Source organism: Diadema antillarum, unplaced genomic scaffold, assembly GCF_040938485.1.
Source record: "Diadema antillarum isolate AM-2024a unplaced genomic scaffold, OU_Dant_1.0 seq00001880_RagTag, whole genome shotgun sequence".
In the NCBI taxonomy this organism is placed as follows: Eukaryota; Metazoa; Echinodermata; class Echinoidea; order Diadematoida; family Diadematidae; genus Diadema; species Diadema antillarum.
In genome coordinates this window covers 41,419-55,660 of record NW_027272548.1, presented here as the reverse complement: position 1 = coordinate 55,660, position 14,242 = coordinate 41,419, and the positions used below count along the sequence as shown (strand labels likewise).

The 14,242-nt window shown below is 39.1% G+C and overlaps 1 protein-coding gene across 1 annotated transcript in view; it reads left to right on the top strand.

Moving 5' to 3' along the window:
* Window positions 1-4,130, top strand: part of LOC139712958 (oxysterol-binding protein-related protein 8-like) — a gene marked incomplete at its 5' end in the record, with an annotated part of 30,700 nt that extends 26,570 nt beyond the window's left edge. The window contains 3 exon segments of the mRNA XM_071624740.1: window positions 2,074-2,227; window positions 2,804-2,939; window positions 3,584-4,130. Coding sequence (XP_071480841.1) covers window positions 2,074-2,227; window positions 2,804-2,939; window positions 3,584-3,846 — 553 coding nt within the window.
* Window positions 4,131-14,242: the final 10,112 nt, after the last annotated feature.

Here is a 14,242-nt window from a genome sequence, read left to right as displayed (position 1 = left end):
TAAGATGTTATTTTTAAGATCCCGAAGTAGCATTTAGACAGTTTAATCATATTTGATGTTATCAATGCGAAAATTTGATTGTAATTTTTTTTTAGACATACTGTATAGGCTGCTAATTTCGCGAGGGTGTGGTTTTAAGTGTAGCAAAAAAAGCTGCTGAAAACTGCTTTTCCAATAGTGGTGAACCAATGGAGTATTCTAAATGGAGTCAAAAGGGGCCTGAGCTTTCAATCCTAGTAGAATCTTCATCAGAGGCAAAATGATAAACAAGCAGGGAAAGCAATCACATAAGGACTTCACACGACAAGAACAGTCAGGGGAGGGCTAGGGACACAGAACAAAGAAAACAAAAGGGGAGGGTAGGAGGTCATGGGCAAGGAGCCCAACAGGTAAAGGGATGGGGATTAGAGCAGGAGGGCGGACAGACAAAAGGCAGAGGAGGGTCAGTAATGATCCTGAGGACCAAGGGGGCAACCATTGAAGGATAAGGATGAATAGGGAGGCAACATCAAACAAGATAAGGAACAACAGAGGGATAAAGAATGGAAAAGAGTGAAATAGCAACAGCATTGGGGGGGGGGGGGGGGCTGAGCAGGCAGCAAGCCCTACTAAGGTGTACCAAGAGGAGGCAACAAAGTGAAGGTTAGAGTCAACCAACAAATGCAAGTTATCAAAGGGTTTGATTTTCATGAATTTCGCATATCACTGTTGGATAGCGAATTGAACGGCTCGCGAAAATATCTACATGCGCTAGCAGGGGAATATTGCATATATCATACATGTCGCATCGGTGTCAATTCACAAAAACAACATCTCACGAAATGTCTGTAGCCTCTTCATTCACGAAAATATCTGTACACGAAAATAACTGTTACAACTTATACACTATCATGGTGATCCTTGACCCCACTGAGTCCTGAAAATTGCATTTGTTTGCTTTTAATATTGCTTTTTTGTTATGACCATTTTTTTGTTTTGTACATGGCTATTTTTCATGAGCTGGAGTAAAAACTTCTTTTACATGTGAGGTATACTTTGATCACACATGGTGATGTTTATTTCAATTTGCAGAGTTTATATCAAATGCCTCAAAGTCACTTTACTAATCTATACATGTATATGTGACCCTGCATCACAATACTAGCAAAAAGTTGCCAACCATGGATTTTTAGTTAACCTGTTGAGGATGGGCTGGTTTTTCTACAACAGCATTTTCTATAGACACCTGTCTGAATATACTTGGGACTTGTCTTCAACGGGTTAAGGGCAGATTGTGAAAGAGCAAACTCTAAGCTTTAAAATGACGTATAGCTCAATGCAACTGGGCCTTCCTAACCTGTCTGTTCAAATAATGGAAAGAAAGCACACACTCTAGAAAAGTGTTTTACTGAAAAAAGGGGCTTTCCACTTTAGGATCTGTTCAAGTTTAATCTCACTAGCCTCTGCTCTGTGCAATGAATGGGACAATAAACAGGATGTAAAGCTCTGTGATAACCACTGGGATAACCACACTGAAGGGATTATCAGATTAAGCTGAAGTTTTCCACACTCATTAAACACATTCTATTCATGACTGATACCAACTAGCACTAGCAGTATCCTTTCAAAAGTTATCAGTTTTTAAAGTAAACAGTGCGTATTAAAGGGATTTTTTTGAAAAGGGGCCTCATGTACCTAATCACAGTGTTTGAAAATATTCTGTATAGAAAAAAAAAAAACTGCTAAAAACAAAATTTCCCATTCGTCTAATAAACCCAAACTTCAGAATTACGTAGAAGAAAAATTGTTCTTTCATAAAATATTAAAAACTGAAGAATGACTGAGTTCACGCATTTCACCTACTTTGAGTCCTCTCACAAAATCAGAGTATGCAACTTTTTGTTTCAGAAATGTATCATGTCATTTGATTGTAAATTTTGGTTATCTTTATTGATGATTTTTATTCATTCAAGTGTGCTATAGGAAAGTTGATTTTGGATTTTGATGTATTGTCTTATGTCGCATAGTGGTAATTGAGTGATATCATTTAAGACAATGTTAATATTTATTTTTCTTCTCCTCACACCAATGCAGCACAAGGCCGTGGGACCCTCTGAATGACATAGAGCAGTTTGAGCTGGAGGGTATCATCCAGACGAGAACGCGGCACCGGACGCAGATAGTCCGCACCACCAGCATAGTCAGCCTTCCAAACAGGAGAAATGGGCCCACGGAACAAAGGTTAAAGGTTAGCCACACTTCTGTAACTCACAGGGACTTTATCTTTTATTCTTCAGTTTCCATGTCAATTCTACCATCTGTAATTTTCCATGGTTAAACTCATGAAGGATAATTTCATGTGATTGTCCAATATAATTACAGTTGCAATCAAGACATTCATCAACGTGAAAGTCTATAATTAGATATCTTATGTTTTCAGTCCTTACATTTCCTAAATGTAGTTCTTGTAGATCTTTGTTATTGTTGTTCAGTCATATTAGCCTATCACTGTCTCTCATCAATAGTATGATGTATATAAACTATGAAGAAGAAGAGACTGTTGTATGCAACTCACATGTGATGAGCAATAATCAAATTTTGTAGTTTTTCGCTGGCATCCAAATACCCTAGGCTGCTTTCTTGTTTTGTTTTTCATACCTTGAAACATATGTCTGAAAACTGTATACATTAGGCTTCACTGTTCGCAGTTTACGTGTGGCAGTCGTTAATGATCATCATCTGAAAGAAGCTTTTCTTTATCATGCCAAATTGCCCCCTCCTCAATTCCTTATCAACCTTCTTGCAAAAATGATCCTCGTTGCAGCGCAATGCCTCCCTGAAGCACGCCCACAACAAGAAGACCCAGGGGCGGTCGAGGATAGGGAGCGGATCCCCCGACCCCGCCAGCGGGGACAGCGACGTGACTTCGGGGGAGAACTCTGACCTCTCGGAAAATGAAGGTGGGTCCCCCCTCTCCCTCTCTGTTTGTTGACTTCTCTGGACGTTTTATGAAAAGAGAAAGAAGAATGTACCAAAGATTGGGATCTAATGCTCTGTTTTATAGTGTGAATATTAACAAATAAGTCTTTAACCCGTTGAGGATGAGTTCCGAGTATACTCGGGCAAGTGTCTATGGGAAATGCATTTTGTAGCAAAATTACTCCGTCTCAAGGGGTTGATATGTAGTGTATTTTCTTTCACTTAATGCCACCATGCGCATATGTCACACCTTTCTGTCGTATATCCTTTGTAGTTTTCGTTAGTAGAACAACATTCTACGTGTGTCATTTTTTGCTTTGTTTTTAAGTGTGTCTAAAATTGTTATACCAAGATACGTGTATGAAGGAAAGTTCTTTAAATTTCATCAGTCGTGCACTTTGTTGTCTTGCCTTTGTTGTCCTGCCTTTTACGATAAACTGGTCATTAGTTCGGTGACCATTACATTTGATGGTACACTACCATTGCTAGAACGCTTCCTCACTCTCCAAGGAATCACCATCAGAGAACTTCCACGCGCTTTAGTCTCACCTGAGGGTTTGAAAGAGTCGACTTTTAATCAATTCTGTGATTTTTATTTTTTTAATTTTTTTAATTTTTTGTACAGATGACTCCAGCCAGAAGTCCAGCAGCAGAGTGGAGACGGTGCCCGTGCCCAGGGCCCGCGTGGAGGACATCGTGGGCCCGATTCGGGAGGGTTCGGAGAGAGTCCAGCAGGAGCTGAAGACCATCAACAGCCGGCTGGCGTTCATCGCCCAGCAGCAGGGTCGGGCGAGCGCCTCCGCGGGCCTCTCCAAGTTCGAATGGCTCCTCCTCGCCGCGGCGCTCATCTTCGGCCAACTCCTGACGGCGTACTTCTTCAAAGTCTGAAGGAGGTGTCACCATTTTTTCTTTGTTTTATTCACTATGTTTTTTTTTTAATTCATTTCTTTCAATGTTTTTCATAAAATGTTGTATTTGTACCATCTTGTCTCTGCCTAGAGTGGCAGAGTAGAGCGGTGAGGCGGTGAAAATTTTTTCCCCCCAGCCAAACTCAAATCCCTGCTTGATTGAGCAAAAAAAACTTTATATCAGAAAGTGATGTATTCATAACTGTATGAGTCTGTGAAGCATGAAGCATGCTGTGTGACAGACATTGTTTGTGTATTGATCAGGTTTTTGGAGAGTTTTTTTAATCCAAGAAAACCTGCTGAATAGTATGGTAACATGAAAACATGAAGAGTGGTGAGGTATTGTGGGATGTCCCCATCCTCTGAAATAACCAATTGTCCAAGACAAGCTCACCACACAGCTGAACTTGTAGCCCAAGTAAAAGATGATAAGACAAAAATCAAATCAAAACAAAACATAGTGAGCATGCAAGACGTGGACTTCTGTCATCAATAGCTGATTGTTGTAGCAATCACAGCTGCTCCCCTTGTACTAAATCCTGATTTCTTGATTTACAAAGTGCAGTTGATTTCTATACCCATGGTTGGCCCCTCAGTGATGGCTCTGTTTTTATATACCTATTAGCATGCACTATGAAGTGCTGTCTTTACCAGCTGGTACCTATGTCTGGAAACTTCTATCGTCACTGAAAAGAGATTGGCTAATCCCCCTAATCCCTTTGGTTCACCATGGCCTTCCTGTTGGACTGAGGCACATTGCTACACCTGAATGGGTTTGCTATTAAAACTGTAGAACTTGGTCGAGTTTTGGATGAATTAATGACAATACTTGGCAGTATAGGCTATTATAATACCTGGACACATGAAGAGTCTCTGGTAACTACCAACCATACAGTTTACTCCTATTTCAACTGCGTACAGTGCAAAGAGGTATGTACATGTACGTGTTGCTCAACAAACCCAGGGTTGGTGGTGTAAACAAATTGTTCTGATGTCATTGTCCTGTTTGCCTCTATCGTGTCGAGAGGTACATTATGTATGTGTAGATTGTTTGCTGACGGTAATAACAGTCTCTGTTTGCATGGGAATGCAAACCACATTATGTAGAGAGACAAAAGAAAAAAAGAAGAAGTTTAGATCTGAATTGTTGGACTAATGCAATGGCTTGCACTAGTTTGCCTAGAGCAAATGTTAACATCTAATACGGATGTGATCACTGGGCAGCCAAGTTTTCTATTCCAAGAGCTTCTCTTGTTATTATGGCCAAGCTAAAGATACCTCTGACTGTATTCTGCAATGACAATTTTGAGCATCAATCTGAAATATTGTGGGGAAAGAAAATTAAGAGACACACGCGGTTGAAATGCTCCTTTTGCGTTGGGCTCAATGAGCCTGCGATAATTGCAACTACCTGCCTTCCATTCTGAAGAACTTACCACTCAAACATTCTTTTTGTGTCGTCAGCTGACATTGCAGATTCCGATGGTTCTTGCCAAATGATATTTTGGGTAGAAGTACAATATGATTTTATAAACTGATGGCATTTTTGCCAATAAAGCTACCCATGAGTTTGATTTATTACATGGAAAGCATGAAAATGCCAGAGAGCTTCATATACATTGTACAATGTACCTGTTGTGAAGCAACAGGTTTTTAAATTGTTGAAATGGACTCATGTGTATATCTCTTCATGCATGCATGATATTTGTGATTTTTGCAGTGTGTATGATGATTTATCTGATGTTTTGGTCATACTCTGTTTGGGTTGGAGAGGGCATTAATTGACCAAATGCATCGTTAACCCAGTTTTGTGGGTTCTGCATGTATCTATGTAATGTCAGTGCCATGCGGACCACTGCAATGGTCAATTTATGTATCGGTCAGTCTGATGACACATGACCATTACTGGGTTTGTTTCCAGTTCATTGAATATCATGGTTTAACCCTTTCCATGACCTATGCTTTGGAAGGTGTGTACAATGCTATGGGGTTTGTGTTCCGATTCGCACTCGGAGCGCACAAAGAGTTAAGGGGCTATTTCAGATTGGGCGACATCCATTGTCTACACAGAAGAGTGTTTGCTCGTGACTGGGTTTTTGTGTTCCCAAACAAAACCATGTGGAAGGTACAAATAGACAAAATGAAAGATAGGAAACAAGTTAACCTTTTGTCTCGCAGAGAAATCGTAGTATGGTGTACAATGTCGTACACCTTACTATGATTTCCTCTCAAGACAAAAGATGAACTTGTTTCCTGCTGTCATAGAACTCACCGCGATGATCAACATCTTCACAAAAATGAAAGATGTTTCACAACAGTTGCCGTAATGTCATGCATGCATCCGTCAGCTTTAGACATTCCTTTGCTGCTATAAAGCCTTTAGGGCGTTTGGATTTTTTGCACCATGAGAAATGAGTCACCCAAGTCAGCCATCTCACTGCACTGTAGAGAAAAGGTATTGCCTCCACCTACGATCCGAAGCAGAAAATTTTTCTTGAAACAAGATCGCTTTACTACAGAGTTTAAGCATTAAACATTTGAGACTTATTCATGCTCAAAATTAGCAGGGGGAGCTGATTCTGTGAGTTGCCAAGTCCGAAAATCGAGAATATACTCACTATATTTACAGGCTACAAGGGTGTGACCAGCCCCTAACTGCAGGTGGTACAGCCAAGCTCGCCCTCGTCTGGAACACTTTTGTCTCGAAGAGCTACTCAATGTCATTCTTCCTATAGTGTATATATTTATATATGAATGCGAGAGCATTTCGAACAAGAAGGAGTATATTTTTATCAGTGTAAATGCGTTTCTCAGATGAGTTGTTATTTACTGGCCAAATTTTTTGTCGAGATTGCATCATGTCTCAGATGCATGAGTCACACAGTAAAGTAACATTATTGTGTCCGTGTGGTTTGGGGTGTTTCGTATTATGAGCCGCTACACCTATGTCCCGTAGATATTTTGTTTCTGTGACATAATTTTTAGTGTCCCTAGATGATCTCAGGCAGTACTTATAGAAGCGTTTCAGCATGTTTTTGCAGAGACTCCAACTCTCCCGTTTTCGACGGGAGATCTCCCGCCGAAAGCCCATTTTTTGCAAAATCTCCCGTTCTCCCGTTTGAGATTTGATTTCTCCCGCCCTGGCTCTGTGTCTCCCGGTGGAAAGGATTTCTTACTTATTTCTATCGTATGTTGAAAAAATAAGCCTTAGATAGCACCAGGGAACATCTAGAACCCTAGGAACTTCGCGCTTCGCACACATCAACTTGGAGTCTCCCGTTTACTAGGGGTTTCAGGCGGGAGAATCTCCCGATCAGAAGGTGCTTGGGGTTGGAGTCTCTGTTTTTGTGTTTTTTATACATTTTTTAAAAGCCAAAATGAAAGTTGTAGGAATGGTAAAGTCAGTACCTGGAGGGGGAGGGGGGGGGGGGGGGGTTACATGATTAAGCAATTTCTTAAAGGATGAGATACTGTCTGTGATGAAGTTGAGCTCATACTGGAAATATGCATAAGTGTCATTGATATGTGATGACATTTTCATTAGGTAATGTATCTGTACGCTTTCTAGCTCTAGATATTAATAGTTACAACCAGTCAAAACTTATTCCTTTTCTCATGTGTCAAAAAGTGTTGTAAAAAGGTCCAGAAAAGGAAATGCGAATGCAGAAATTGTCAGCTATCTAATCTGTGATTCGTATTTGTCTGAGCTGGGTTCTTTTTTTTAGTCGGTCTGTTGAATGAGAGTGCTTTTATTATCCGTTTTATGAAACACAACTCATGTACACTAATACCAATTTTAATGCTGTGTATGTTTGATGGTCGTAACTCTCTGTAGACTGCAGTTCAGACACTCTTCCGATGACGAACAGTTGATGCTTTACTGTTTGCTGAAACGTATGGTTTGTTTGTTTGTTTCTGGTGGCATTTAATCTCCTACATCAGGGTACTGTGAGCAATATACAAACGTAGCAGAAATCTAGATCTGTGTGGTGTCGCTGGGAAGACTAAATGTACATGTACGTCGTCTCATGATGAACGATGAGTCTTGTGCACATGTTGAACATTTTTGTGAGGCTCGCATACTAAGAGCATGAGCCAAGTATAACTTAGAAGTGTGGTCAAGGCATTTGCTGTTCTGTTCCTGACGTGCACGTTGTCCGTTGTCTCTGTCTGTTTGTCCACATTCGACCTTTATTGTCTCTTCTCTCCCACATTTGACTGTACACAGATAATCTCAAAGAACATCTAGTCATGATGTTAAAGTTAAAAAAAGAAAAAAAAAGATTGACAAATTCTACATTTGTAACAATACTTTTCAAGAATCATAGGATTGAACTTTCTCGCATATGGTTTACGTGCTGTAGTGAAGAGATACATATGTCAGTGACTTAACCCACTCAAACATTAGTAAAGGGTGAAGTCATATTTTGAAATATTCACATATTGCAATGTTCACCCCAGGGTCAAGAATTAACTAAATAAATGTTAGAAACATTAATGACTTTACTATACACAGAGCTATTCAATAGTATGATTATGACATTGATCTTGCTGGTTATTAGTATTTGATATCAAACTCTGAATTTAGCTATTGGTGATGACATGCCCAATATTGACATAAGTAAAGTGGGGTCAGAGCTATAATTTGATAATATACTACAAGCATTGATGCAGCTGAGGTAACGGTTGAAGTGTCAAGGTTGAATGCAAAAGTAATGTATTCATGGGCCATTTATAACTCAGGGGGCAATTAGGAAAATATGTTCAGACTCCCAGACACATATGATGAAGTGCAAACAGAATAATTCACCCTTTCCATTCCAATTAATCAAATGTGCACAAATTTCACACACAAACTTATGGAAAGGTAATTAGTGTGACACAGAGGGTTAAGCGGATATACATTGTACATGTCCATTAGGCTGGGTTGTCCAAATGTAGTGTCAGAGGTCAGGGGTTACTCATGAACAGGACATGGCTTGCCACGAGGAGACATCTGAGTCGGGCAGACCAGAGAAGGTCAAAGGTTGTAGGGTGTATAAAATGGACTGAATTTTAGCACTTCAGTGTGTCAAGTGCAGCCACACCTGATGTCATGTGTGTAAACTAGTTACATGTCATTCTTCTACGTATTTGTGGCTTGCATTTTTTTCTGTCGATAAATTGTGTCCCCAAAATGTCTGCCAAGAACATTTTCACAGCACCGTGTTTGCGAACAGGGCCACAGATTTTCAGACAGCAGTGGGCAGTTGGCAGTTGGACAACAGATGTATTGTACATTCTATGATGAAATCCTCGCTGTCGGAGAGAATCGATACAGTGTACCCTCATCGTACATTGCGTAATGTGTTCTTTGGTGTCATATGTGTCGTGTTAGTATTCTCAGTGTCAGAATGACACATTTTAAGAATCAATTATGCCTTCTTCTTTTTTAGTTCTTGTATTTGCATGTTTTAGTTATAATTGTACTGCAGGTATTTCTGTTTAAACACATAGCAAATGCATTGAAGACATGAGTTAGATATTTACATTATATGTTCATTTCTGATGTCACATGTCACCAAGTTTGAATAGCGTAGCTGCCAGAGTGTATATTCAACACATTATCGTGTCATAATTTTGTTGTGTGATACCGGGTATGATTGCCTTGCCACAGTATTTAGAGACCAAAATGCGAATGTAAATGAAAGAAAGAAAAAAAAAGAGATTTATAAATGTGTAATTCTTACTTGATTGTGAACAACTCTCGGCAATATGTGTACATGTATATTGATCAGTAGTCTCATGTGTAATGCATCAGTGTAGAGTTCTACTATGTGTGTATCAAATCTATAGAATTCTTCCAGATTTGTGGCTTGAATGAGGTAGCTTTTACAAACAGTCAAGTCAGTAGGTCTGCGTTTAGTCCTTTTTCTCTTTCTTTTTTTTAAAGAAGAAATATGTCTTTGTATTGTTATCTTTATTTATCTGTTTTTTCTTAATTGTTGATTTTCTTCTTCTTGCTATAGATGTGTTTCATTTTATGCAGCCCCTTCCTGAAATCTATCCTCTTAGAATGGAAGAAGTGAAAATGAATGTAAGATACTGAAGGGGGGAGGGTTGAGCTGGGAACCCTTGATTTCTTTAGGGTTTAGCAAATCACTCTCTGCTTTGAAGTTTTTGTACCTTTTATCCTAACTTTATTCTTCATATCAAATCTGTTCTGCTTGTACTGGTCTCTGTCTACTTATTCAATCTCAACTGTGATTGTGTGACATTGACCGGCAGTTATTGATTGATTTATTTTTTGTTTCAGTTTTAGTGGTCTGCCTCACAGTGGTATCATAATTGGTTGTGTTTGACATAGAGGGACACACCAGAATAAATGTGCATGCATTTAATTGTTATCATTATTATCGCAATAGCTCTTTATTGTTATTAAGTTTTGATATTACTATTTATGTTACCATTGTCATGTTATCATTACATTATTCCTTTATCATCAACATCGTTAGTTTACGGTTCAGCGCCACTAGACGTAAAAGGTGTATTACCAATTCAGCAACTGGTATGTAAGGCTTCTTTCTGGTAATGAATCTCATTTCTGCCAAGAATGACACACTAAAAGATCATCATTTCCCAGTGTGAAATCTTCAACCGCTTTTCAACTTACTCTGTATGAAAACCATAGATGTAATGTTTTTCGTGTTGTTCCACTGTCGAAGGTTGTGTGCTCAATGTAACGAGTGCTTTACTATCGTGATATCATTTTTTTCTTATCTTCTTTTGAACTTCTCTCCTGTAACTTGTGCGTTGTATTTCAACCATGCCATGTTCTACATTATCTGTGATATGTCACACGCCCTCAGCCGAAATTTGTGGCTGATATTTATTCATTTTCAATTTATGTATCATAGTAGTGGACAAATAGTGTTTTATTTATTGTGAAATTTCTAAATCGAATGGGTTGTTTTTTTTAATGGTGCTGGATGTTTTGAATGTACTGAAAGAGTTTATATTGGAAATTACACTATGTAAAAAAAAAAAATCCTAAATTAGAGTATAACATAAAGATATGTTTATGATCAAGGACATGATAATTTGAGAGAGAGTGAGAATGAGAGAAAATGAGAGAGAGAGGGCGCCATACCAAATAGTGTTAGTTATCTGAAAACAGTAAATTGTTGTTCATGTTAAACACAGCCAATCTGAAACTGAAAATGTACGTAATCTGTGTTTGAGTCTTGACAATAAACAGAAAAGAAAGAAAAAGAAGAAAAAAAGAACACAGATGTCAATGTCTTGCTTGGGACCTACAATTGCATTGAACCTGTATTTGTACGTGGATTAAAGTTTGTGGGTGTGTATGTGTGTGTGTGCTTGTTTGTTTGTGTGTTGATTATTAAGGGGATGGCTAGTAACTGATCAGTGGGAATGCTGGGGGATGATTGTTCCAATTCTAGTGGGATTCATTAAGAGTACATTATATATCTATTGTTGTGTGAAAATTATTTGATTCAGAATGGTCTCATATTCAAGTAATGTGCAGTTTAATGCCCCGTCACTGTAGAGGCATGCTAACCTGGAAACATTAAACTGCAAATTACTTGAATATGAGATCATTCTGAAACAAACAATTTTCACACAACAATAGATATATAATGTACTCCTAAATGAATCCCACAAGGATTGGAATAATCATCCCCCAGCATTCCCACTGATTCCCACTGATCAGTGACTAGCCATCCCCTTTAAGCAGCACTAATGAATGATTTTTTTTTCTTAAGATGATAGGAGTCTCATGATGGCTTCCATCATTGTTGAAAACAGCCCCATATGAAGAGAATAATTATATCTGTGAAAAGTAGGTAAATTTGTATGTGTGTGTGCCTTTAGATGTGATTGTGTGTGTGCGTGTGTGTGTGTGTGTGTGTGTGTGCAAGAGAGAGTAAGGGAGAGACATTCTGATTAAAATTACTATGTATGATACACCCGCAGGAAAAAACCATTGACATCATCTGTCAATCACCGCTGTAATTATGATTAACAAAAAAGGTAAGACTGCATCTACCCCACCTGAACCTGTGCTTCTCAACATTTTTCAACCCGAGGCTCACTCTAGGGCTTTTTACACTTGTGTCTCTTAACCCCGGACTTTCTCTGACCCAGGACTATCGTTAGTCCCGTACCAATTTTTTCAGCTTTTTACACTCGCCAATTAGTCCCGTACTATCTCTTGTCCGGGGCTAAGGAGAAAACTGACCTTTTTACACTCGTATTTCTTAGCCCCGGACTTTCCAAACCACATGAATATTCATATAGTATACGCTGTGTACTGTATACGTACACGCACGCACCGGCAGCACTTGATTACCTCGTTTCTGATTGGTCAGTGAGGGTCGGACTTCGTCTCCGTCGCTTAGCCCAGGATTATTTTTTTGTTCTGTTTACACTCACTTGCTTGGCACCGCAATTGCGGTGCTAACCCCTGCTATTTTGCAGGGCCAGATAGTACCGTACTATCGGTGGGGCTAGCCCACTTTGGCAAAAACGAGTGTAAACAGAAAGTGGGCTAAGGATAGTCCCGTACCAACGGTGGGGCTAAGGCCCCCCTTAGCCCCACCGTTGGTCCGGGGCTAAGCAAAAATGTACAAGTGTAAAAAGCCCTTCTGGCTCCTACAAGTTTATTTGAGGTCCTGTTACAACAGATATTGTTTGATATATTTATCTTCCTTTATTTTATTTTTGGCCGACATCGCGACCAACCGGTTACGTAACGCGGCCCTAGGTAAGAGACTTAGCCCTGCATGTTTCCATGCAATGTCTTTTCTCTATCATAGTTAAAATGGAAACATCCAAATTAAGGTCACTCTTGGGGAAGGTACATTGCTATGTATCATTCATTTCAAGGAATGAGCACACACACACACACACACACACACACACACACACACACACACACACACACACACATGCACACACGCATACACACCAATGAATGATTGAATGAACAAATACGACAAGTACGCATTTGCGCTTATCCAGTGAATTCATCCATGCCTAAATTCTTGTATTTATGTACCTCCACCAAGGGGGTCATATGTTTTTGCTCGCGAATGATTGTGTGTTTGTTACACCGCCTGTTGGCAAAATAACTCAAAAAGTTATGAAAAGAGTTATTTGGACTGAATTTTCAGGGCAAGTGATTATGACATAAGGAAAAGATGATTGAATTTTGGTAGAGATCCCGATCGCCATCTAGGATTTTATATGTATTACCTTATCTTATTTATTCATCTTTTTCTTCTTCTTTTTTAAGAATAAAAAATTAATTCTTTAGTGTTGGTAGTGTCCATCATGAACGTTAGATGGCGCGCTTGCTTTTGCGACGTTCAGAGCCATCGTACAATATGACGGCGGAGGCAGTGACGGCTGGTCGGCAGACAAGAAATCCTACTGTGAGGGTATGTTTTGATGGTAAAGAATGATGCAGATGATAAAAATGAATGTAAGATTCTCATTGGTGGAAATGAGCCGCTGCGGCTTGGCGGGGGGTGTGCACTCTCCGAGTGCTTTTCTAGTTAATTTATACAATGGGCACCTACTTTAATGCACTTTTTATTCACTCATATAGATTCCTTTGGTATTCATTTTTTTTTAATCGTTTTGTATATCACATGCCCATTAACCGTAAGAGAAAGCGAGAAAAAAGAAGGAAAGAGAAAGTCTACATGCACACTAAATGATCTAACGTTAACCCTGATGTGAACTGAAGAAAAACAAAAAACAAAACAAAGCATAAGACACTAACATCACGAGATTATTTCGACTGGCGGTGCCCAATACGAGGACAGGCCCACCTGTCCTTTATATCAGTGTTTATAAACAGTCATTGACTCGAATCAGCCCCCCCCCCCCCTTATTTGGGTGGTATTTCAAAGTCGTTGCCCTTTCCTACATCTTTTACAGCACTCATTTTTTTTTTTTTTACTTTACATATCACTTTGTGTTGGAATCTGGATCGCGGTTCAAGAGACGGAGTCACAACAGTCTCATAACCTTGTTAGAATGTACTAACCCAAATTTTGATGTCATATCACCACTCAATATTTTGAAGAGTGTGCCAAATTGGATTTGCGTCATAAAATAAATATGAAGACAAAGATTGATTCATATCTCATTGCATAATGCCCCATCCCTCCCCCCCCCCCTCACACACACTTGTTGTTTTTCCTTGATAATTATTTTTATTGATTTCATTCAAATCATCAATGTATTGATCCAATCTGGGAAATAACATGAACAAAATAAAAATACTAATACTATTCAAAACAAAAACAATCCATCTTCAATTTATATACTGCAAATAATCTCTCGTCAACATGAATAACTCAATT